Source organism: Rhinolophus hipposideros (genome assembly GCF_964194185.1).
Source record: "Rhinolophus hipposideros genome assembly, chromosome: 20".
NCBI lineage: Eukaryota > Metazoa > Chordata > Mammalia > Chiroptera > Rhinolophidae > Rhinolophus > Rhinolophus hipposideros.
Genome location: NC_138066.1, coordinates 6,702,804 through 6,727,856, shown reverse-complemented (window position 1 = coordinate 6,727,856; position 25,053 = coordinate 6,702,804). Strand labels below are relative to the sequence as shown.

General features: G+C 39.3%; 1 protein-coding gene across 8 annotated transcripts in view; it reads left to right on the top strand.

The window, feature by feature from the left end:
- The window catches only part of MAP2K4 (mitogen-activated protein kinase kinase 4), a 113,058-nt gene that overhangs the window by 51,562 nt on the left and 36,443 nt on the right, over positions 1-25,053 (top strand). For 3 of the 8 annotated variants that reach the window (XM_081028571.1, XM_081028570.1, XM_081028569.1), the window contains one exon: positions 14,386-14,560. In XM_081028571.1, coding sequence (XP_080884697.1) covers positions 14,386-14,560 — 175 coding nt within the window. Of the gene's footprint in view, positions 1-2,762; positions 2,847-2,872; positions 3,093-3,807; positions 3,900-14,385; positions 14,561-25,053 lie in introns of those variants that run through there. The other 5 variants (XM_081028573.1, XM_081028574.1, XM_081028572.1 and 2 more) reach the window with 5 other exon arrangements.

Below are 25,053 nucleotides of genomic sequence, written 5' to 3'. Positions count from 1 at the left end.
TAAGTGTAATATGTCCTTGCAGAAAAAACTTGTTCAAATATTAAAATATATAATAATTTATGTAAATCTTTGAAAATATTTATTTAACAGAGCAGTTTTATTGTACACTGCTTTGTAGCTTGATTCCCCCCCGCCCACTTAGTACATCTTGAAGACATTTCTAAATTAGCATATATCTATTCTTTTTCAATCAATTATATATCTTTGTATAGGTGTATTATATGTTTACCTAGTTGCTTACTGATAGCAATTAGATCATTTTCGATCTTAAATTAAAAACAGTGTTTTAAAGAACAACTTTGTTCTGGTGAAATGTAATTTTTTTTATTAAAAAATGTTTAATCCTTCATAGTGTGGCAGGTTTTGATCCTTCTCCTATCTTAGGAGACTGGAAGTAGCTTTGTCTTCTCACCCTTAGCAATACTGACATTTTAGGCTGGATAATTCTTTGTTATAGGGGCTGTCCTGTGCATTTGAGGATGTTTAGCAGCATCTCTGTACTCTACCCAATAGATGCTAGTAGCCCCTCCTCCCCCAGTTGTAATAACCAAAATTGTCTTCAGAAATTGTCAAATGACCCTTGAGGTACAAAATTGTCCATGGTTGAGGATTACTGGTACAGTGAGCACTGCAGGTTCCACACAGATGGTAACTATTGCCTCTCTCCTGAGGAGCTGCCAAAGTCAGATAGTATAAGAGTTGTGTTCCTCTTTATCTTGGAATTTGAATGGATGCCCCAAAAGGTGCAGGGGAGTTTGGAGAATGGATATAAGGATGTCTTGTAGAGCCCAGAGAGTGCGTTAAAGCTTTCTGAGCAGCTGATAGGTGTCAGAAACCAAAGCAGCTCAGTACAAATTCTGTTATGCATTCATCAAGTGTTTGTTCAATACCTACCACCTACTAGGTACTGTGGTGGGCACGGGGCATCTCATGATAAAAAAAAAAAAAAGGAGATGTGATTGCCGCTTCATGAAGATGAAGGTTTAGAGGAAGACACAGACATTCAGCAATATATACATTTCTAAAATGATGTATGTATGTAATTATAAATAGTACACATACTGTTGAAGGAAAAGAACCAGATGCTATGAAAGCATAAAAGAGGAGCCTGATTTAGAGTGGAGGTGGTGAAGAAGTAGTCATTGAAGTCTGTACGCCTGTGTAGGTTTTAGTAGATTTGGGGAAGAGACTGATAAGAGCATTGAAAGTGGAGGGAATAGTATGTATTTGAAGTTGCAAGGCACCAAGGTGGGAGAGATTCAGCTTTTCATGGAATTGAACGAATGCCATTTTGGTTAGAGACTGATTGCATGAGAAGGAAAAGTGGATTTAAAATAAGGGTGGGGAGGTAGTCATGAGCCAGATAATGTAAGGCCTGTAGGTAAAGGTTTGGGATGACATCTAAAGTGCTGTGGAAAGGTCTGGAAGGGTTATACGCAGGCGAGTGACATTTGCTTTATATTCTGAAGTGGTTGTTCTGGGTGCTGGGTGGGATATGTATTGGAGGGAGGCAAGAATGGAGTTAGGGAGCTCTAGTAAAGCTGTGGTAGTGTAGCTGAAACATGATGGGAGACAATGAATGATAATTAGGTGGATAACAGTGAAGGTAGAGGGAAATGGACAGATTCCCAAGAAAATTTGAAGGTAGCATTAACAAAAGTTGGTACTGATTTCAGTGTGGGCGGTAAAGAGGGGAAGATGTTTGTAGTGACTTGAAGAATTGTAGGTTGGATGATGGATTCAGTGGTCATTACTTAGGTGGGGACCACTGGGTATGGAGCCATCTGGATGAGGGAGCATAGAAGAGTGAGAGTTCAGTTACCGAGAGTAGAAGATGTAGATTGAAGATGCAAGGTTGAGTGTTCTCAGGGTGTAGACGAGAATACTGTCTAGGAAGAGAGTGTATTCTGATGAGAGAATTGGGTCCAGGGCTGAGCTCTGAGGAAATCTAATGTTTAGAGGTTGGGTGGAATAGGAGCAACAGGCAAAGACAGGAAACACACGAGAGGTAGGAAGCAAATCAGTAGGGTGTGATGTCATAGAAAACAAGCATTGTTTCGAAGGGAGGGTGGGAGAGGATCATGGTCAGCTATGTCTAATGTTCTGAGTACTAGTAAGGCTGCTCAGTGGTGACAACTCTGAGATACACTTTTAACTGTTCTGATTTCTTATATACTTGGAAGAAATCAGAAAGGATTCTGATTTCTTATATGTATACTATTCTGATTTCTTATATACCAGTGGATATCGGGGCCCAAACAGGGAAAGGGTCTTAAGGAAATGGGTAACCTGTTGGTTTAGGGTGGCTTTCCTAACTTTTTTCTATAAGAAATGCAGCCCTGAAAACTATTCTCATGGTAAGCGTGGAGTATAGCTGACACCATCAGCTCTTAGGGAGTGTGCCATTTTTACCAGCAGGATGCAAACATGAACGTTTATCTTACTCTCTCTGATACTACTCTTTTCCTTAGTGATAAAAAATTGCTTTCTACTTCCTAAATCAATACTGCTTCAAAATACTGCAGATTTGTATAATTAATACCTTCTGTTAACTGAACATGGACATCAGAATTTGAAAATTTATATTTGGAGTGTTTGAGCAACTCTTCTAGACATCTTCCTTTTTTCAGTTTTTTCCCCGTTTGCCTCATCTTAGATCTTAGCAAAGATACTTATTTTTTAAATAGTGCCAGGAAGCAGGCAGTTTCCATGACAACTGGCAGACTGAATTTACTGTGGAAATTTCCGGAATTAACAGAGCTGCATTGCAGAAGGGTGCATAAAGCAGTATTCATCCAGAGATCCTAACAGTACGGACACAGAGGAACAGTTGCAGTGTGTGCAGGGTATGTGTTATGTTTATTTTCCTGTCTAAGGAGGATTGCTCTATGTATATGCTGAGGAGAGAGTAAACCAGCTTTCGGCATTTTAGTACACGCTGGCTTGATAAAATCAAGGAAGCTTAGGGGGAAAAGAAGGAAGAAATAATTTGGGAAGAAAGATATGTGTGATAACGGAGGAAAGCAAGATCAAGTTACATGAAGTAGGAGACTGTGATAATTAGACGAGAAAACACACTTCAAATTAATTAGGTAAGAAAAGGTTCTTACTGATGAAGATATTTATTTATCAAAAGGAAATCAGTAGGCTTTGTTTGGCAAGTTTGAGGAATCAAGTTCTCAAGTCCAGGAAGAAATCTGTTAAAGGTAATTAGCTCTTCACCTGCTGAAAGATATGTACGTATGACAGATGTTAAGGCCTTTTGTTGCTGCCTTACCTGTCCCTGTTTCCCTAGGAGAATCAGGGAAGGGCTATCAGACCTTTAATCCCACTCTCTGTTGATTTGTGGGGGATTTTTAAGAAAAATATTAAAATGCATCTCAAGATTAAATCCTGGAAATAAAACTATAAGATTTGGGTAAACAGAGTTTATCTTGCAGAGATTAATTGTAAATTTGAAAGAGAAAGGATATGAAAAATGAATAGATATGATTTAGATGACTAAATATTATTTAGATCATATGGTCAGCAAACTATAGCTCGTGAGCCAGATGTTGCCTGCTACTAGTTTTTGTAAATAAAGTTTTATTGGAACATAGTCACAACCATTTGGTTACATAGTAAGGACAAAGACTGACTGGCTGGCACAGCCTAAAATATTTACTGTTTGACCGTTTGCAGAAAAAGTTTGGTGACTTGTGGTTTAGATGGCATATTGGATTTCTAGGGCTGCTGTAACAAATTACCAGAGACTTGGTGGCTTAAATTTTTAAATAAATTTCTGTTGAAATTTATTCTCTTTAACAGTTCTGGAGGCCAGAAATCCAAAAGCAAGGTGTGGACAGGCCATGCTTCTTCTGAAGTTTCTAGGGGAGGACACTTCCTCACTTTCAGCTCTGGTAGATACTGGCATTCCTTGAGTTGGGGTAACGTCACTCCAAGTCCTGTCTCTGACCTCTTTTGGCTTTCTTCCCTGTGTCTCTGTGTGTGTATGTACTCTCTTTTTCTGTCTCTTATAAGGACACTTGTCATTGTATCCACCCTAATCCACGATGACCTTTTCTGAGACCCTTATGTTACTTAATCTGCAGAGATCTGGTCACCTTCTGGGGTTCAGATGACCTATCTTTCATTGGGGGTGGGGGAGGCATGATATAGCCTGCTGCATATGTTATGGAAGACCTGGGTTTTGGCTTCTTAGACCACATTCTGTGTTAAGAATAGCTAGCTTCTGGCAAGTTTCCTTTGGAAACCTATGAAGAATGTACTTTCTGCAGTAAGCTGTTGACCAGCTAGGGAGCACATTAAATTCACTTTTCGAGGACAGGATGACACAGGCATAGTTAAGCAATCATAGAAGACCACCTCTGTGACGCAAACCTAAGCAGCAAGGATAGGGGTAGTACTAGTAGGTTGGTGCAAAAGTAAATGTGATTTAAAGGTTAAAAACAATTGCAAAATCCGCAATTACTTTTGCACCAACCTAGTAGAATATTCAAAGGAGAAAAAGTACTAGAATATTCACAGGAAACTAACGAAGAGAAGTGTGTAATGCTTCTTATCTCCACCAGTATCTCAACCCTCACTCCCCCAAAACAACAAAGTAATCTTGAAATTTTAATGAAAGATAGTTGGCACCAAAATAAGAATTGGAGTTCTGAGGGATTAGACTAGATTATGAAAACAGGAAATGTGTGTGTGTGTGTGTGTGTGTGTGTGTGTGTGTGTGTGTGTGTGTGTGTAATGTCGAATGTATACAGCAGTACACAGAGCTGTGAGTTTGAGGCTTGACTCTGGTTGGAGAACCTTTTTGTCGTTATGGGAGTACAGACTGTTACTGGCCTAGGTAGGAAAGGTCTGTACTGTGTTGCTCTTATCATCCGAGCGCATTTGTAAGCCGTAGTCACAGTAGGACATACCTATCCTTGCATTCCTTGCAAGTTTCATTTGGCATTATTGGGGTATATCTGGGAATGTTGAAGAACTGATATGTGCCCAGAGTGAAGAGTCACATAGATAGGATTCCAGTGTGGATGCGGGAGCTGCAGCGAAATCCCTCCTCGATCCTGTAGTTTGAGGGGCCCTGGCCTAATGCCTAGGTCCCCACCTGTGCCCCTTAAAATGAAACGTCTGGACTTCATGGAGACAATCATCAGAAGAATTAAGCAGAAATAGTTAGATGTGGGTTCAGATTAGGGTATAAGCAATACCAAACCTAATGTAATTTTACAAAATGTTACTGGGACGGCTGATCAGAATTTGCTAAGGACTGGTGTTTCTTGATTTCAACATTCATGGGTACAGAGGAGGAACACGACCCAACCTAGGAATTTTAGGCAGAGTTTTCTGGAAGGACAAGACTGGATGAAGTCTGTGTTTCCTTTCTAATCAAATTTTGTTAGTCTGTGGTATGTGTACCCTGAATACCAAACTGAGATGTTAGGAAGCCTGGGATTGAAAGTTTTCCTCCTTTAACAAAGTATTTTATGCATTAAGTGCCACCGTGTTGAATTGTATGCTTAAGCTTTAAATAGCTTTACAGATTCAAATTCAGCTACAGTTAGACTTTAACTTTTTATTTTTCTATTGGCAGGCATTTAGAGTAAACATAAGGCAATAGAATGAGATAAAGTTTAAAGCACAGATTGGCATTAAATTAAGCTGGTTGATTATAATTCATACAAACTAAAATTTAAGCACTATAAGGCTTAAAAAATACCCTAGATTACAAGTGTGTATATTATATATTAAGAACATATGTTTCTAAATGTGTCTGTTAATAAAACATTTCAATATAATCTTTTTTTCTCGTTGACTTATTTGGACAAATGTACCCCAGAAATAATACAAGTAAGTTTGAGTCTGTAGTTGTTTCATAGTAGTGTGTGTAAAAGACAATTCATATAGTAATAGTATAAAATCAGCTACAGATTATGAATGAAATGTGGGTAAGACTCTTCATTCTTATTTGCGTCAAGAAGTAAAATTCTGACTTTGTGAAAGCAGTTTCAGATTTGGAGAACAAAATCTGTGAGTAGCAGCGTCCTGCTAAAATTTTATTAAGAAACAAAGATGATAATATGAAACAGAAACTTAAGACAACTTAATGTTAAACTCTATAGGACCTCAAATATAATAACAGGCAGAAAAAGAAAGAACGTTCCTCAGGGTTTCTCTTACAGCATTCCTGCAGAGATGCCTGCGGCGAGATGGTCCCTTCGGAGCCGCGCGGAGTCTCAGGCAGAGTCTTCATCCCCTTGCGTGACCTCCCAGAAAATAGCTGTGGGAGGGATGGGAAGAGGGAGGAGAAATGGATGTAGACATATCTACCTGGGAAGTATGATCATGCTGAGTAGTGTTGTAGGTGAGTATGCAGAAGGGTTGTAATAGCAAGGTAAACTGAGAATTGTGTTTTGTATTTGCTACTGTCAGTTGAGAGTACAGTATTAGAGATCAGGGAGAAGATGGGACATTTGCCGCTGGAGCAGTGAGTGCTGCGATTGGTTATACCTGGAGCCCTGGATGTCTCCAACTGTAGACATGTTTTGAACTAGAGACATGCAGGTCCCTTTTACACAAGAAGAGCGGGGCCAGGGACAGTGTTCTCTCTCAACAACTTTATTGAGGTATGATTGTCTATAATAAACTGCACATATTTAAAGTGTACTATTTGGTAAGTTTTGACACGTCTACACCCATGAAACCATCACTACAGGCAAGGTAATGAATATATCTATCAGCCTCCAAAAAAGTTTCATCCTGCCCCATTGTGGTTTTTATATCTAGACATTTGATTTTTTAAAAAAAATAAATTCCATGTTTAAGTAACATATTCTCTTCATCCTTTAGTTTCCTGAACATACGGAAAACAGTAATAAACACCATTTCATTTTCCTTGTCTACTAATTCTAGCATCTCAGTCATTTCTGGGTCAGTTTGCATTGATGGATTTTTCTCTTCATTCTGGCATATTATCTTGCTTCTTTGCATACTTGGTGATTTTACATTGCATGCCAGATATTGGGTGCTGGATCTTTTTCAATTCTAACAAATATGTTTGAGCTTTGTTCTTTGGTTAAGTTACTTGGAAAGAGTTTGATCCTTTTAGGTCTTGCTTTTTAGCTTTGGTAGGTGATACCAGGTCCTTCTGAGGTATTCCCCATGAACTGTGGAGTTTTCCACGCTAGTGGCCAGGATCAGGACTTGTTTGAGCCTCGGAGTTGTTCCCTCTAAACCTTTCAGGTGGTTCATTGCTCAGGCTTGTGTACGTTCCTGATAAGTGTGTGCTGATTCAGGAGGGACCCCTGCATATCTATGGGGTTCTCCTCCTTGTACAGCTGTCTCTTACCTGATACTCTGCTGCCTTCATATCTAATGGGAAGGTAAACAACACCTTGGAGAAATATATGCAGTTCAGGATGGAGGTTAATACATATGTCAGTAGGTGAAGAACTTTTTAGCAGTGGCGGTAACAACAAACCAAAACCTGGACAAGAAGGACTCAGGGGTTTTATCTTAGGCAGTAAGCAAAACAAAACACAACACAACACAACACACAAAACAAAACATTTTTTACCAAATATCTGAGAGTTGTAAGTCAAAATGCAACTTGTCGAACAGTGGCCTAACGCCAGTCACCTTTCAGGGTGGCAGGAAGGAAAAGGGTGCTATTGACGGGCCACAGTGGGCACTTTGCTGCTGGTGTAGCTGAGTCAGTGCAGACTCCCTATTACAGTAACCACTGAGGTCAAAATGTATTAAGTGAGGTCTGGACGTAATAGGCGGGGTAGGTCACTTTGTAACCTATACACAGGACAGAAGGCTACAAAGGATATACTTAATTGTCAGTGTTTTCCCTAGATTATGATTGTGTGTTTTTTTAAAATTTGTTGTTTACCTGTGCAGCTTTAAGAGAGATTTAGAATTTGGTAATCTGATTGGATAAAGAGGTTCAAGTACTTGCACTGCTGCTGAATTTGCAAAACACTGAATTTAGTGGTGGGTAGGGGTGGGCATGGAGGATGGGACTGGAGCTGTCACAGGTAACCTTGGCTGTACCACTATATTGCTTCAGAAAAACAAGTCCACCCACCCAAAGCCCAGACAGTGTTATTAGACATGTTAGAAAGAAAGAAAGCTTTTCTCTGCCCAGTCTCTGATTAACATTCTGGAACATTATGTCACAATTCTTTGGTTATTTTGGAATCTGTAGGATTTCAGAAATTTATAGATTAGTCTGGGTTACTGAAAGGATGGCAGAGTAATCTAGCAATGACTCAATATTAAATAGTAAATGGACAAATTGGTCATTTCTATCCAGAAGATCAGAGAAAGTGCTCAGAAAGGACTTCAGTGCACAATGTTAGATCAAAACTACAGTTTTCAGATTTAATTTGACCAGATAATGCCCTGATTTCAGAAAATTATTTCTGTACATTGAAGTATGTTTTAATGAGGCCTGTATTGTATGGATTCATGCTGTATATTAAGTATTCTACCTATAATCTTGCATGTTTTACAAAAGTTGCATTTATGAACACATTTAACTTTTTGGGGATGCCCATAGCATCTGTGTCAGTTTTTCTTCCCCTCCCTCTCCCTTCCCCCTTTTTCCTTCCTCCTCTTCTTCCTCTCTCTCTCTCTCCCTCTCTTTCTCTTGTCCTCTTTCCCTTTCTTCCTTTCTCTTTTCGCTAGAGTATGGAACTGCTAGTCTCTGGAAACCAATAATTATTAGGTATGGGGTTTAGATAGGCTCTAAGAAATCGGACACCAGAGTTAAGGATTTTATTCAAGGAAGTAGATTTGGCCTGTTGTCTGGAACTGGTCTGTGGATTTCAAGACATTTAGCACCATTATCCCTCAGCCACTAAATGCTCCTAGCCCTTCCCAGTCACCGTGATGACCAAACTGCTGCCTGTTCTTTCCCTCCCCAACCCTCCCATCACTGTCAGTGCTTGGTGTGGGCTAGTACCTCCTTCTGTGAGAATCCCTGGGAAACAAAATACTGTTTAGGGGCTAAAAATAAGTTTGTTTGTTTGCATATAAACAACAGTGACAAAAACAAATAATGGCTTAAACAAGATAGTTTACTTCTCTGGAGATGCAGTCTGGAGATAGGCGGGCTGAGTGTTGGTGTAGTGGCTTGATGGCATCAGAGTCCAGAGTGCATTAATTTTCTGCTCCTTCATTCTCAGTAAATGGTTTCCATTTTCAAGGGCCTTGAGGGTCATCAGGCAAGAAGAAGGAGAAAGGGGAGAAAGTAAGAAACTTTCCTTCCAGCTGAGTCAGTTCCTTTTAAGTACTACATTCATATTGCTGCCTCGAACTGCAAGGACGGTTGGCGTCGTAGTCTGCTGGGGCTGCCATAACAAAATACCACAGACTGGGTGGTTTAAACAACAGAAATATATTTCTCACAGTTTTGGAGACTGAAAAGATCACGGTGCTGACAGGGTCGGTTTCATTCTGAGGTTTCTTTTCGTGGTTTGTAAGTGATGCTCACATGACCTCTGTGCAGGTGAGGGTGGGGGAGAGACTCTCCTGTCTGAGCAACTCTCAGTAACACTCCTATAAGATCAGGACTCCACCCTTCTGACCTCATTTAACCTTAATTACCTCCGTTAGGCCCTGTCTACAGAATAGTAACATTGGGGAATAGGGCTTTGACTTCAATTTTGGGGGGGACACAGTTCAGTCCATAGCAGTTGGGAAGGGTAGCCTTTTAGCTGGGTGTATTGCTGCCTCAAATAAAAAAGATTCCATTAAGAAGAAGAGAATGGTATCGGGTGGCAGCTGGTAGTAATGGCCACAGGGGCTCTTGGCTAAGTTTCCCTGGCTGATAACCAGGGCCCGGGAGCTGGAACTCCATGAAGTGTTCACTGACGGCAGCTAAGGATAATCTCTATAAAATTGTGCATAGGAAATTAGGAAAGAAAGATGAGGGATATTTAGGAATTACTATTTCTGATAAACTATAGTCCCTATTCTCAAGAAAGTGATATCCCAAAGAGAAGTTGGGGAACCGTTTTTTCTAAAGAAAAAAGAGAACAAACTGTACGTAAATATTTATCAGCAAGTAAATACAACTTGACGTTGCTGCTGGTTTTCCTTTACCCCAATCTTCCCAATGAGTGTGTTTTCTGCTATTCACATGTTTCCCCCTGTAGGCCTCCTACGTAGTTTAGAAGTTGTCTGAGGACAGATGTTCCAATTTACAGACTGTACATGATCCCTTGTTGCCCCTTGAGACTCTTGGTGAACTTCTCGCAAAAGTGGAATAAAGTAGCACTTGCAAGCTACAGGTATAACTCAGTGTCACCAAAAATATTTCCTTATGTTCTTCTGTGCACTTCTACGAGGGGAATAATGGGAATTGCTTTAGGTTACAGGGTCTATTACATAATTCTGAAACTCTTGGAGCCTGAAAGATCTTAGGTCACATTGAAATTGTTTTATTCTCTTGAACCCTAGGAATTGCATAATTGCGTTTAGGCTTATTACTATGCAGTACTTGTTAAAACTTTTAACAATTTATGGGTCTTGATTATATGACAGTCTGGTACAAAATGAAAAAGCCTCTTTTCCATTAGAGTTTGGAACCAACAGAGAGAGATGCAGGAGCCAAACAGGTAGAGATTATGAGGTTCATTCTATTCTTGATCACTTTGGAAGTGTAGCTCTACATTTGAGGCCAGGATAGTTTGCTAACTCGCCCTGCCCTCAGATAATTACTTACCCACCCAGACGTGGTAGCTCTCTGAGGGACAGCCATAGCATCCCTCTCATTAGGCAGGCTAGCTTTCAGAGAGAGGATTGAACTGATGTGTTCACTTTCTTCTCCCATGTTCACTAATCAGTCAGTCAGGGCTCGGCTGAGAGAACATATTCCTCTGCATGGAAAGATGAGGCATTCCCTTCAACAATTGGGAGATGTGACTCCTAAAATCTTTGATGTTTTCCAGTCATTCATATGGCATCCCTTTATAAATCTAGGAAGTGTAGTCTTTTGAAAAGAAACATGAAAATATTAGCCACATAGGACATCCACGCAGTCTATTTATAGTATTAATCTGTGAATCTCGTGGTAAGATACAATATGTCCATGAGTGGATTTTTCAAATTTGATTCAAATCAGTTAATACAGTTGGTTGATTTTTTTTCAGATTTTAATTCTTTGTGCTGATGTCTGTAATTCACCGAAGTTCATTATTGTCACTAAAATTCTACTTACCTTTTTATAGAAGAAAATACTTGAATGGTAACATCAGTCTATATTTAAACAGCTTCCCTGATATTAATATCTATCCAAAAATGCATACTGTTTGAAATACTGTATTCAAGAGATACACTATTTAATTTGGATTTGTGATCTGTAGGCCTTACAAGATGTAAGTGTATAGCTGATTTTTAAACTGGAATGTGTATTATTTGATAGTCTAATTACAAGTCCCATTACAACGAAAACTGTTGCAACTTGTTTTCATATTAAAGATCTCTAAATCCAGAGGAGGCTGTTACTCATTTTTCTGTGGACTTTTTTTCTACTGGACTTTTTTTTATGCAGAGGGTTTGATAGGGGGTCAGGTTTGTATGCCTGTCTCGGACTTGGGTTAATTTGAAACTTGGAACCTCAGTCCCTCGTTTGTTTCTTGAGTGGACCCAACAAAGTGAATGATGGGATGTCTTGGTTAAGAATTGCCCGTATAGAGTACTTAACATACATTTTAGAAGGAATGTAAGAGTAAATATATGTTCATAGGCAGAACTTATTTACTGATAGGGCAAAAGCATTGGGGGATAACTTACAGGTTTGTGGAGTCGAGTTGAACTTTTCAGGTAAGAAATTAATAATGAAATGATTAAGAATTTCTGGTACTGTCTGGTAGAAATAACACTTAAATCTTGTTTAACAAATCTGCTTTAAGATGAAAAACTGCAAGGATTTATTTGACCACTTGGTACAGTTGCCTCAGTAATTGACTGCTCGAGTTTAGTGGTGAAGGTTCAGGTCTGGCTTCCAGATCTAGACACTCGAGTGCTGTGTCTGTACAGTCCTTTGGAAGCCAGCACGGTTGGACTAACTCTGAAAACGATAGCTGCGAAATTGATTCAGCTTCACTGAAAAGATTGACAGCCCAACATGAAGACTCTATGAGCATACCTTGGTGACAATCCATAGCATGCTTTTCTGTGGTTTTCAGAACTATTTTCCTGTCTAAATTGAGAAAATGGAACTCCTGTTCATCTTTTGCTTCTAATTTACATGTAAATTTAATTGCCTTTTTTCAGCTATCCTCAGCAGTAGTCTGGAACTGTATATTTCACCACGCTGTAGAGATGGTATTTACTTGCCAATGATCGTAGAACAATAGTCATTATAGTATAACTTCTTTATGTTAGAGTATTTTCTGGCTTAATTTGTTTACTTCATGAAAAAGATTACTGAGAAAATTAGTTACTAGGCCCTATGTACTTGCCTAGACCTGATTTCCATCTTAAAAGTCTGTTCAGGTTTTACCTGACTGCCACTTATGCCTCTGATTTCTGGGTTTCTTGTGATTCTAGATGCTACAGTATAAATAATATTGGTGAAAGTATTTTGTTACCTGAACGAACTTGTATGAAAGAAAGCTTATATTATGACTTATTAATGTTATGATTTGAGAATCTGGCATTTGTAATGCTAGTTCACTAAGTTATTTAGACAAGGCATATTAATCTTTGAGATATTAGTATTATTATCATTATTTTTACTGGGAAGAGGTTTTATTTATTTTTATTGTGGTATAATTGACATGCAGCATTATATTTGTTTCATGTGTATCACATATGATCGAATATTTGTGTATATTGTGACATGATCACAGTAAGTCTAGTTATGACATCCATCATCACATATAGTTACAAATTTGTGTGTGTGTGATGAGAACTTTTAAGTTCTACTCTCCTAGAAACTTTCAAATATACAATACAGTGTTATTAACTATCGTCACCATGCTGTACATTACATCCCCAGGACTTATTTTATAACTGGGAAGTTTGTACCTTTTGACCAAATCTTGGTTATTATTAATACTAGTATATGTGGTTATTCTGGTGGGACAGTTTTAAAATTCTAAATATTTTGAAATATTTAGAATTTGCAGCTATTTTAAAAGTAACTACAAAAAAACAAAAAATCTGAGAAACATTCATAAATTTTGGAAGAAGAAAAGTAAATAACCAAGCACATAAATTGTTCTTGCTTGTGTCACCAGATCAGATTTTAAAATAGATTCCCATCATTTAATATGAAATTGAAAAATGTAGATGCTATTCAGTGGAATGTTTTTCTTTATGTATGTTGTGCTCTCTAGTTTAATATACTTCATTCCTACACATTGGGGTCACGTGCACGTTTGCGTGTGTGTGTGTGTGTGTGTGTGTGTGTGTGTGTGAGTGTGTGAGAGAGAGAGAGAGAGAGAGAGAGAGGAGATTGATTTTACATTTTTTTCATTGGATTTGCTTTTTTTTTGTTTTTACAAAGCATGGTTAGAAATTAATATATTGATCTCCAGGTTGGAATTTTGGGAATGATGTTTTCATTTAATGAAAATCTGTGATGAGTGAGCACTTTTGTCCATGAATCATTTTTTCCACCCAATTACTCTATCTATTGAACAATGGCTAAAAGTTTCGATTTTGAATAGCATATGAGTTTTCCTCTTGGAGCCAGTTGACTATTTACTAAACTGTTTTCCCGCCTGGGCATGGCATTAGCATGAAGAGGGCAGTGCACAAAGGTGCCATTTCCCAAACTTTGCCAGTCACTAGGGATCTATCAAAATACTGTTTTCTGCCTCCTATCCATAGATACTATGATTTAATTGCTATGGGGTGATAGCTGGGCATCAGGATTTTAAAAATATCCCCAGGTGATTCTCATGTGCAGCAAAGTTTGTGAACAGCCAGCTGTACTGACTGAGCACCTGGGATAGTTAATGTTGTGTAAGGTAGGATAAGAGCTTTTCGGAAATGAGGTCTGTAGCTCCTGGGATTCTGCATTTGATAATGAATGCAGTTTGCAGAATTTGATAAAGATCTTATATTTGGAAATGAGAACTGGGCTGCAGAATTTGTTTCTTCAAGAAGTGGGAATTTGTTTTATAAATCCCATTAAAGCTATGTTTATTGATTACCTAAATTTAAGCCTTGATTAATTAATTCAGTTTGTAAAAAAAACCCAACAAGATAATGCAAGCAAAAGAACTCCCCAAACCTGGAAGTCAGACTGTTTTAGTAAATGATGAAAAAAGAAATTTCCAACACATTAATCAGTGCTAGCTAAAAGAAAAAAGTCAAAACCTATTTAAAATGTGGAAAAATTGCTTCCCAATATTTTAACAGAGAGAGACTGAGAACACACAGCATTGAATCGTCAGGAAAACTGAAGATCTCCCCTGAACAGCACTGGGATTTCACTGCAGAGGACTTGAAAGACCTTGGAGAAATTGGACGAGGAGCTTATGGTTCTGTCAACAAAATGGTCCACAAACCAAGTGGGCAAATAATGGCAGTTAAAGTAGGTGATGCCCGTAATTATTTTTGGCTCTTTAATTCATTAGGTGCAATTTCTTGGTGCAGTAATACCACTATTATTCTGTTCTTACTTTTGTGGTAATTGTGGGTGTTTTGAAAATTGTGTCTTCGAATGCTTTGAGAGTGTTCTGTAAGAGGCTGCCTTGTCGGTGGCACGTTTTCCACTGCTCTGGAAACACGAGTGTATGAAGTGTGCGTGTTCGCTGCACTTCCAGCATGATGCATTAACGTGTTTTAAACTTCAGGCCCTTCCACTGCCAAGGTGAGCTCAGGCCGGGCGGCTGCACCCCTGGGAGCAGGGCAGTGCTGCACTGAGCCAGGCGGGAGCTGGAAGAGGAGGCAGCACACTGGGTTGGGCAAGGTGCGGGGCTAGGGCTAACAGCAGTCTTACTGACGGTTTCCCGGAAACCACGCACATGCTGTTGCCACTAACCTCAACCTTACTCGGTCCTGACCGGCTCGGCTTCTGTTTGTTTATTTCATCTGCACTCAGTACTGCCCTGTTCCCTGGTTTGAAAGTTGTATTGAAATGCATACCTTCTGATAATGCTGTCACATTCTGTCCTTATCGTGTCATGTCACTTAATATGTTCATTAAAAAAAAAAATTAAGAATGGCCGGAAATGGAGATTGGCCCATAGACTGTACCTGGCAGGCTTATGTTGGTACCTGTAATGAACGGATGGTTTCCATCTAACTCTTACTGGGCCCATGTAATTGTAATTTGTTCAGATGTTTAATGAATATTTGCTCTGTGTAAGATATTTTAAGAAAATCGACAATCGGGGTGGGGGGCAATTTAAAGAGAAAAAGAAAAAAAAGCAAGATATGGCCATACTCTCATGGAACTTAAAATTCTTATGGCAGTAAATAATGCCCCAGTTTGCGAGAACTGAGAATGGGTTTGCAGACCGTCTAAGCTAATCATCAGCCTGTTAATGCCCTCTTTTGAGAGTTTCTTAAAGTGGCTTGATGAGAGGAGGAGCCTCAGTTTCTTACTTGATTTTTGGGAGTGGTTATGTATCATATTAATATAAAGGCTACCTGTGTGTTGAAGTTTATTGTGAGCAAAATGTTGCTATTTTAGCCTCCTTCATTGTTGATCATTTTTCTTTGCTGGGTCACATAAAACTAAATGAGAAATTAATGGTGGGAAAAAAAATTTTGTGATTTTCTCCATGGGTTCTTAATTTTGTTTTGGGTGATATTCTTTTACAGTGTGATTAGAACTATCCACTTTCTTCTCAGGAAGGTGCATACATATACAGAATTTTGCATATATCCGTATACCTCTAACAATGAAAAGGCTAAGACCTCTGCTCTGGATTTATGTTGAAATAAAATATTTTTCTTGGAATATGAAATGATTTCTCTATTTTCATTTTGTGCCACTGCAGTGTAAGTGAAAGGAAAGCCATCTTATTTAGACTGTTCTGGATGAATTTTGCATTGCCCTGCTACCTGTGCATGACGTCCCCTTTTACTTGGCTGGGTCTTAAGGGAAATCTATCCTATTTAACTAAAATTCTAAACTTTCCTCCCGATACTAGGGAAAGTACTTTTCAGTGGTCGTGTCCTGCTTTTTTCAGTCTATGCTATGTGTGCTTCACTGTGTTTACAAACATCATGATTTGTTTAGTAATCTGGATTGACTTTAGCTATACTTAATAGGCTTTATTAAAGGTAAATAAAGAAGGTAGTTCATTTTGATGTTAACATTTCTTTTCTTAATTTGATAACATTTGAAACTGTATAATGCTTAATCAAGTTTCGAAGGAATTTAAGAGTGAAAAATAGAAATTGTTGTCCGCCATTTGTGATCTGACCTTATTTTGAGAGCCCCTGTTGGAATGCTATTAAAAATCCCAACTCTTAGGTATACTAAGGCAGTCATGGGACCAACAGACTGCTAATAGTCACATCTGTACTCAGCTTTGTTTATCACCTTGAATTCTTGAGCAAACAGGATAGTTCAGCATGGGGAGGGTTATAATATGGCATGTTAATCAATGTATCGATGGGGGTGCCATTAGATTCCATGATTTCATGTAACACTGGAAGAGTAAGTGTTTTTGTATTAATATACATTAAAATATGATGCCAATTTGGTGACTGATATGTGCCATCTGCTACAAAGTGTAAAATATATTTATTGTTGGTCTCTGGAAAAACTTAGTTTTTCATCACACCTGAGTGAGTTTGTTCCCTCATTACTTAGGCACACAGTCCAGATCGACAAGTAGAAATACATAGAGGCAAAGTATGATTAAGAAGTTAGATTTGATATTTTACATGAAGAAAGTGAATTACTGAGCACCCACTGTATTTAGCTCTAAGATTCGGACTGGAGATTTAAATGAACTATGAGGCAATGATTCACTCCTGTGAGTTTCCCATTGCTGTTGGTGAAATGCGAAATACACTTGAAGTAGCACTGTCCTACCGTTTTAATGTGCACTTGGGACTGTAGTAGGATTACTTATTAGATAGTAATTTTATCCTGGAAATTGTCCTTAAGATTTACTTGCAGTATTGGTATAAAAATGAACTGTGGAATTGGCCTGATTTTTAAAAATTAGTATTATTCCTCATTTGCAGTTTTGAAGGAGCCCTTTCCCAAGTTTATTTTGCTACGCATAAGAAATATTTGAAAAGATGACTTAGTTACCAGAAAAAATGATCTCTTAAGACTTAATCTAAAAATCAGTTACAATATAACAAATCCGATTTGGCATAATAACATTGTAAGAGTTGTACTTACAATAATTTTTTGACCTGTGGCCTGAGGACAGTCCCCAAGCTGCCCGTGAGGTTGGTCTTTGTTAGGACCGAAGAAACTGGAAATTTGAACTCGTCAGTTTTAATTGCATCTCCCCGAGGAAGTGGGCCTTACTCTTCTGTGAGTGGGAGTAATACTACTAGTTTGTCTAACTCTGCTGAATGACTGAGTCATAAGGCTGCAGAGGGCAAAGCCATTGTTATCACAGGGTCTTTTAAAGCTCAGGAAGGACAACCTTCAACTCTGTCTAGGTACTCCAGGCTTTGGTTGGCATCCTCTGCAGGTAACATTTATTTAATACCCCGTTTTGTGTGATGTTGGGATAACCCCTAAATGAAAAAAATTAGACATGCACAATCCCTGTCCTCGAAGAGTAAAGTGGATGTCTGGTTAGCTCTCTGGCAGGGTTCATCGTGATGGGGAAGAGCCAGGATTCAGAGCAAATCTTTGAAGAAGCAATCAGGATTAGGTTTTTGAGCTAGTGTTAGAGAAATTCAGATCTGGGAGAAAGACCCAGCAGAGTTAGGGCCACAGATGATCAGAATCAGGGTGTCAACGCAAGTCCAGGAACACAGGAGTGAAGAGTTAGAGTAGGCGAAGTGCCACAGCTCAGGCTGATGGGCTGGAACGGAGTGGAAGGACAAACACATTGCTAACAGGGAGGAGTGACTGAGCCTTCAGGACCTGACAGTGTGTCATCACCTGGCCCTGCCTGCAGCGGAGATCCTGCTGCTACACCACCAGCTTCCTTGTTGTTTTCTAACTGACTCGTGTCCAGATTGATTTCTTGAAGGTATGCATGCCCTGTTCCTATTTGTAGGCTATGGGAGAAAAAACGGGGGAGAGTAGAAAAGAATAAAAGTGAGAGGGAATATGAGGGAATGAAGTGGCTGTCGCTAAAGATGGAAGGCACTGGAATTGTTATCTGGAGGGTTAATGCTGGGATAATGCTGTCATCTCCTTGGAGAATGGATCTAATGTTGGACAGGTAGGTTGGGGTAGGTGTTATGTTAAGGTTGTCTCCGTTGATCATTATAATGAATTTTTAGTCTTCTATTTGTGAAGTTAACTGGGAAAAACAGATGGGCTGTTGGATGTTAGGTGCTTAGGCCACATTGAATTAGTGATGTGACCTTGTATTTAAGGGTTTCAGGTATTTTCCCTGTCTTGGTGTTCTGCCAAACTTGTATTATTTCTTCAACACTCAATGTTTTGTCTCTACTGTTCAACCCCTCTGTTGTATTGATTTAAGTGGTCCTGATCCTGGGCTGGTAACCTGACCTCCATTCATGCATTCCTGCTTCTCCTTGGTATTTGGGTCTTGACCTCAGTGTCCTTGACCTGGGATTGAGACCTAGGTCAACCCTGAGGCCTGCTGAGAAGTACCAGAGCCCTCTATATGACGGTGTCAGCTTCCCAGAGCTCTGCCCTTCCTGAGCAGGGTCGGGTTTCACCTGCTGGTAAGGGAGGTCTCCTTGTGCGGATGGTACTGCCCCTCTGGGAAGGCAGGGCTCTGCATGTGTGGGCTGCTCGTTTGCCCTGCCACCGCGGGGACCTTGCCATTTCTGTCAGAAGTTTCATCAGTGAGTAATTTCGGGGGAACTGTGAGCATTATTGGAGGAGGTTCAGTTTAGTTTTTAAACATTGGTCTTGCACACTGTTCTGAAAGCACTAGAATGATATTGGGCAAGTTTCTTTCCGATAGTATAGAGTGCTTTGTTAGGCAGTTCTGCTGAGTTTCGAAAGCTAGCTAGTCTTTGATTATCCAGATCGCTGGTGGGGTGCAGAAGTCGTGGCCATGTTGTTGTAAATGCAGACTGAATTCCAGTGTCTTCGTTCTCATTTGACTGGCTAGGTCCTGTGGCTTAAGGAAGAAATACACAAGTGATTGGACCGTATATTATTTTATGCTTTCTAATGTTTCTTAAATAGTGTAGTGTTGCAAGTGAAAAGTGTTAAGCGGGTCACTTCCAGGAATGGTGTGACAGGGCTGCCCGGCAGACAGCCTTGGTTTTGAACTCAGGTCCCTGTGTGGTTGGGGGTCAGAACTCCTAATATACATGTTTGTTTTGCTGTTGCTCCTACCATGTTTCCCTGAAAATAAGACCTAGCCAGACCATCAGCTCTAATGCGTCTTTTGGAGCAAAAATTAATATAAGACCCGGTCTTATTTTACTATAATATAAGACCAGGTCTTTTATAATATAATATAATATGAGACCTGGTCTTAAACATTAATTTTTGCTCCAAAAGACGCATTAGAGCTGATGGTCCGGCAAGGTCTTATTTTCGGGGAAACAGGGTAGTGGTTTTTCAGAGTGTGGGTTCATTTAGTTAACAGAATTGTGTATACACCCCAATAAATAAAATAGACAAAATTAGTACTATTCTGGTCTATGTAAGGAATAGGAGGCGGGAACACTACCTACCCATGTTAGAAGTCCTTGGGGTGTGAGCTCTGAGGAGACCTTTGGGGTGCAAGTGGGACAGGTTGGAAATGATTGCTGTAGGTGAACTTGAATCAACCCTTAATGTGTTTCTGAATGTTCTGGATACCTATCACTCGGTTAATCTGACTGAATTGTGATATAGGAGCTTATCCCAGCCTATTTAGTTATTCAGAGGAAACCTATCTTACCACACCTCACTCTAAATGAGGATCATGTGAATTAATATTTGATATACCTTCTGCACATTTTCTGTCATTCTTTGTTGTATTATGGCCTTGCCTCTGAAATTGGTTATACGTCAGATTTCTCCTCTTACCTCACTTTATTGTTGTGGGTACTGAAGTAATGATCTGTCATTTATGATATGTAGGCCCTTAAAAATTTTAATGTGAAGATTAACATTGTGCCCTTTTCAGGGGGATGATGTAATAAAGAGGGAGAAGATGATACCACCCTTATCAAGATTTATCAAGTTTGTCCCATTAACTTTGTCCTCGGGGCAGCTCTTCCCATGATGTAATATTGCATATATTTTTGGAACTGATCTCCCAAGTTCTCTGATGATGAGTAGAAGATATGTAAAAGGAATTAATTGGGCCTCAGTATCCTCAGAAGAATAGGAGGCATTACCATTAATTAATTTGACTAAGGTACAACTGAGGGTTCACTAAATTGATTCTGAAGACTTAGATGATTTGGCAATTAAGAATTAGTATCCCTTCTTCCCGCCTTAGTAAAAGCATGTGTTGTTACAATTTAAAACAACTGATTTTACAGAGACGGTTACTCTTTGATATGAAAACCGACTTTGCATCTTGGATCAGCATTCCAAATCCTTTGCTTGTTTTTCTGTTTGTTTGGCCGATGTTGCCATCGGTTGGGCCTCATTAGTGACGGCCCTGTGAGACACTGTGGGCACTTTTGTTCGTGATCTATTTAGAAGACTCTAGGATAAAGCTGTGCAGCAGGGAAAAGAGTCTTGCTGCATCTGTGGGATATAAAATCTTTGCTTTGAAATTAGGGAAGTAACAATGCCTAAGTTTCCCTGGCCCCCAGAGGAAGGTGACAGCACAATGATGGGGCTTTCCAACTCTACATGAGAACTAAATTCTGGACATTTCTGCTGGGAAAGCAGTCTATAAGGATCAGAATGTTGGCTAGGAGCATGGAGGATGTGAGTGTGACCCTTTCTCGTCTATCCCGTACATGACTGATTTAGGTTGATCTGAGGTCACCCACTGAAGGCGGGCGATGGACTCCCCTGCGGGTTTATTCATAGACGCTAACCTTAGGAGGGGTCTTGAGCAAGGAATGTTTAATGAACAAGGGTGTGTTTATGGCAGAGCAGCATTGGTGTTTACATCCCGGGAGCTGGACACATTTTCAAAGTATTATAGCTATATAAATGAAAATAATCCTTATTCTTTTCATCTTTTGATTGTAAATGAAAGACTGTCGAACGTTCACTGTGTCACTTTTTATTTTCCCTAGAGAGGAGTTCCACCTAAGATCCCATGTGATACGTTTGCTCCTATACCAGTTCTGGGGTTTCCACATGGGTGCTATTGATCAGTTTCCACTTGATACACAAGGTCAACACAGGGAGCTTTTGATTTCCTTCTTGTCTTGCGAGTGGTTGTTCTGGCATCATATCATTTTAACAAGACATTTGGCAATTACGTACTTGAAATATGGGATGCAAATACTTTTGGTAACCTTCGATGCTAATAGGTGCTTACGTAGAAGATTGAGCCACAGTCATTGAGATAGGAGTTTCAGTGACTTGCAGATGATAGCACATCCCACACAGCTTTGCTGAAGAGTAAATACCTCCTGCTGATCTGATCTGTGTTGGTGGTAAATTGAAAATAACACTGCATCGCTAATGGCCAAAATACTAATCGCTTGCAGTATTTTATTCCATGTCAAATTGTTTTAATCAATGCCTAGAATAATCTTTAAAGTCCTACACTGTTTTCCTCCGCTGTTATTGAATCCATCAGCTTGCTGAGTTTCTTTGTGTCTATGCCCTAATTTCTGATCAGGGACCTCACTTTTGCATATTCACACCTTATTCCTAACTTACTCTAAGCAGCTAAAGATAAACGTGTGCAGCAGGGATGTGAGTCACCTACCTTACTGCTGTCACCTGTTACACTGCCCTCTGAACCCTCAGCTGCGCTCTGTAGAAACTTGACAAGAGTTTGTCCTGTGAGAATTTAGAGACATCATCTGCCAGGGATGGTGGTCATGCCGTTCCACATCAGTTTTCCCATTTCTTCTGTTCCCCACATTCCACTCCCCCCCCCACCCTGTATATTTTCTTCATTTCAAAACAAGAACAAACAAAAAAGAAGTATGAAAATTGATAGACATTTTGTAAGTACATTTGACTGTGTTGCTATTTTCAACTCTTTGTCGTTTCTAAAGTTGGTTCCTGGATTCCGCAGTTTTTGATTATTGATTGGCATGTTTTCAGATGACTTGTATTTTTTTGCCTGGAATGCTCAAATCCTTGGAACTAACGTGTGCCCTACACACTGTGGAACTACTGTTTTTAATTAACACCATATATGACTCGTCATCAATCTTTCTTTATGCCGAGTATTTCAAGTAAATGATGACCTATTTCCCCTTCTCTAAGCAGGAATGCGATCAAGTGACCCGAGGGCCTTCTCTGCCCACATATTGTTCAAGAGGTGGAGCTTGGCATGTGCCTTACCTTTCCTTAGCGTTTCAGCTGCTAGGAAGGAAAACTCTGGGTTGTTGGTGAGTCAGGAGTTGTCACATCAGGACACAGGCAGACACAGACTGGCGTCATTTCAAGGGAGCCCTGGGTACTTTGGTGTGTGCCTGGCCTCTAGCAACTAGGTATCTGAGAACTCTGACATGGAGATGTAAGGGTTAACTGAATCAGAGTGGCAGGGACCACTACCCAATCCAGTAGGTGTCTGGTTAGCACCTATGGGAAATGCTCCTTGATGACCTGCTTCTGTGGACCTACCTATGGGCCTTTCTTACTTTGCTTCCTCTCCAACTCCTCCCATAGCCATTGTGTTGTCAGCCTTTCTTCCTTTTCTCTTTGTAGTTGAGCCATCCTAGCCTTCCCCCCAATAGCAACTAGGTGATCATTATACTCTTTCCTTTTCTCCCTCTCCTTCTCTCTCCTGACCCCTGAAAATAGATTTAGGGGAGGAAGAGAAACAAACAAACTAACAAACAAAAATGACACGAATGTCATTTCAGATCAGTCAGATCAGTTTCTGTGAAACTGGCTACTGCCTATTTCCACCTATGCTCTTTGCTTCTCTCTCTGCCCTTCCCACCCCCAGTCCTTCACTGAATTTAGTTTTCATAGTTTCCCCCCAATCCTTTTCCATTACAACCATGTGTCTTAATCTACTCGAAGGTTCTTTATACTTAGTGAAGTTAGCCATTCATTCCTGATGAGAACCAACAAATTGTGTGTTGGGAGGTCAGGTTGGCAGGGTTTGGGGATAAGGCAGGAGAATCTTGTCAGTGTGAAGACCCAAGTGTAAAGTCAGAAGACAGCCAGACCTACTCCACAGTTAAATAGTTGGTCAGTGTCAGTTCTTTTAGTGTATGTGCTACCGAAGCAAGCACGTTGGTCAACATTAGTAAAGGAGTACTTATACTTTATATTTAAGTTGTTAAAAATTGAGGTATTCCAAATAAGGCCAAATATAAGCTACCAGTATTCAACTTTACCACTGATTTCTAGGTGCCACGTTGCACAGAAAGAAGGGAAGCAAGCTTTCAAAAACTTCTTGGTGTTCCTATATGATGGGGACTATTTTCAAAGTGCTGTGTTTTGTGCACGAGGTAGGAGAGGACAATTTCTAACGTAAATTTTTAAGCGTGTCCTATGGTGCTTGTTAACTTTCTCACTGCAGCGTAAGGCATGTGCAATTCCTAAGTAACTGATTTTGTGGCTGCTCTAGCCAATGGCATGAGTTGGACTGGCTGTTTTAGAACAGGGAAGCTCTTTGGAATTGTTTTTAATTGGACAAGAACCATGTATATAACACTAATAGTCATAAAACCAATGAGAACTGGGAATTTAATTTATCCTTTTCCCTGTGTCTCTAAGTGACTCTTCTTTGAAGTCATTTTGGCTGACCTGTAGCTACATGCTGTTTTTATTGTCATTTATCTGCTTTTAAAACTTAATTAGGAGTATAAAACAACCTTAAATACAGATTTGGACAATAATTAAGAAAACCTTTTTATGCTTCAAGTGTGTAAATTTCTTCCCTATGCAAACTACTTATATTTGTAGAGTAGTAATCCTTGTTTTGATTTTAAGTGTTTTCTCTACAGTATATTGCAAAAGAAGTAAAATTTACAATAATTTGAAAATACTTCATTATTGGAAAAGTGATTTGCATTGATTTTCAAAGAGTATAGTTTAGTTTGTCCCAAGAGCTTGTATGTAATTACTTAGGTTAATAAAATACTGACAAGTAAAAGAGCTCAATATCCCCATAAGAGGAAACAAAAGTGATTTTAATGAGTTCTGACATTTGGGTGAAAAGGAAACTTCTTTAAAAAGTTAAAGTCCTTGAGATGATTTTCTTAAATATTTTGTGGTCTTCCATGGGCTTTTCATCCCCACTGTTTATGAGGAAAAAAAAAAAGTTTGCTGAGGTCAAATAAACATCAGCCTTATCTAACTTTTAAATTTATGATATAAGTAAAATTTCCTGTGATTGAAGGCATTTATCAATACATTTCATATTCCAATAAGTGAATTTTAAGTAGCACAATCAGCTTTACCTTTGCACTTCCATTTTCCAGTTCCTTCAACTAAGGACAGCTTTATAAAGGGAAGGGAAGTTTATTCTCATCGATGTGTTCCATTTTAAATGATTATGCTCCCTTCACATTAGAGAATCCTGGCTGTATTTGTTTCAAATGGTAGAAATCTTTTCCTCATATACTGTTTTGAAGTTCCATTAGAAAAACTTTCCTAGTAGTGACATTTGTTACTAAGTATTCTCTGATTTGAATTATTATCATCAAGTATTCTCCAACTTAATCGTGAATTGAATTATTGAATTAATATCAATTTGAAGCTATTGCTGTTTGTAGGTGTATTTGTAGTTAATCTCCTTTTTGAGTCCTTCAGGCCTTTTGAATTGGTTTATTTTAGTAAGTGCTCACATATCAAATGTTGCAATACAGCTCTAAAACTCTACCTACTGCCTGTCACTCAGATAAGATGTT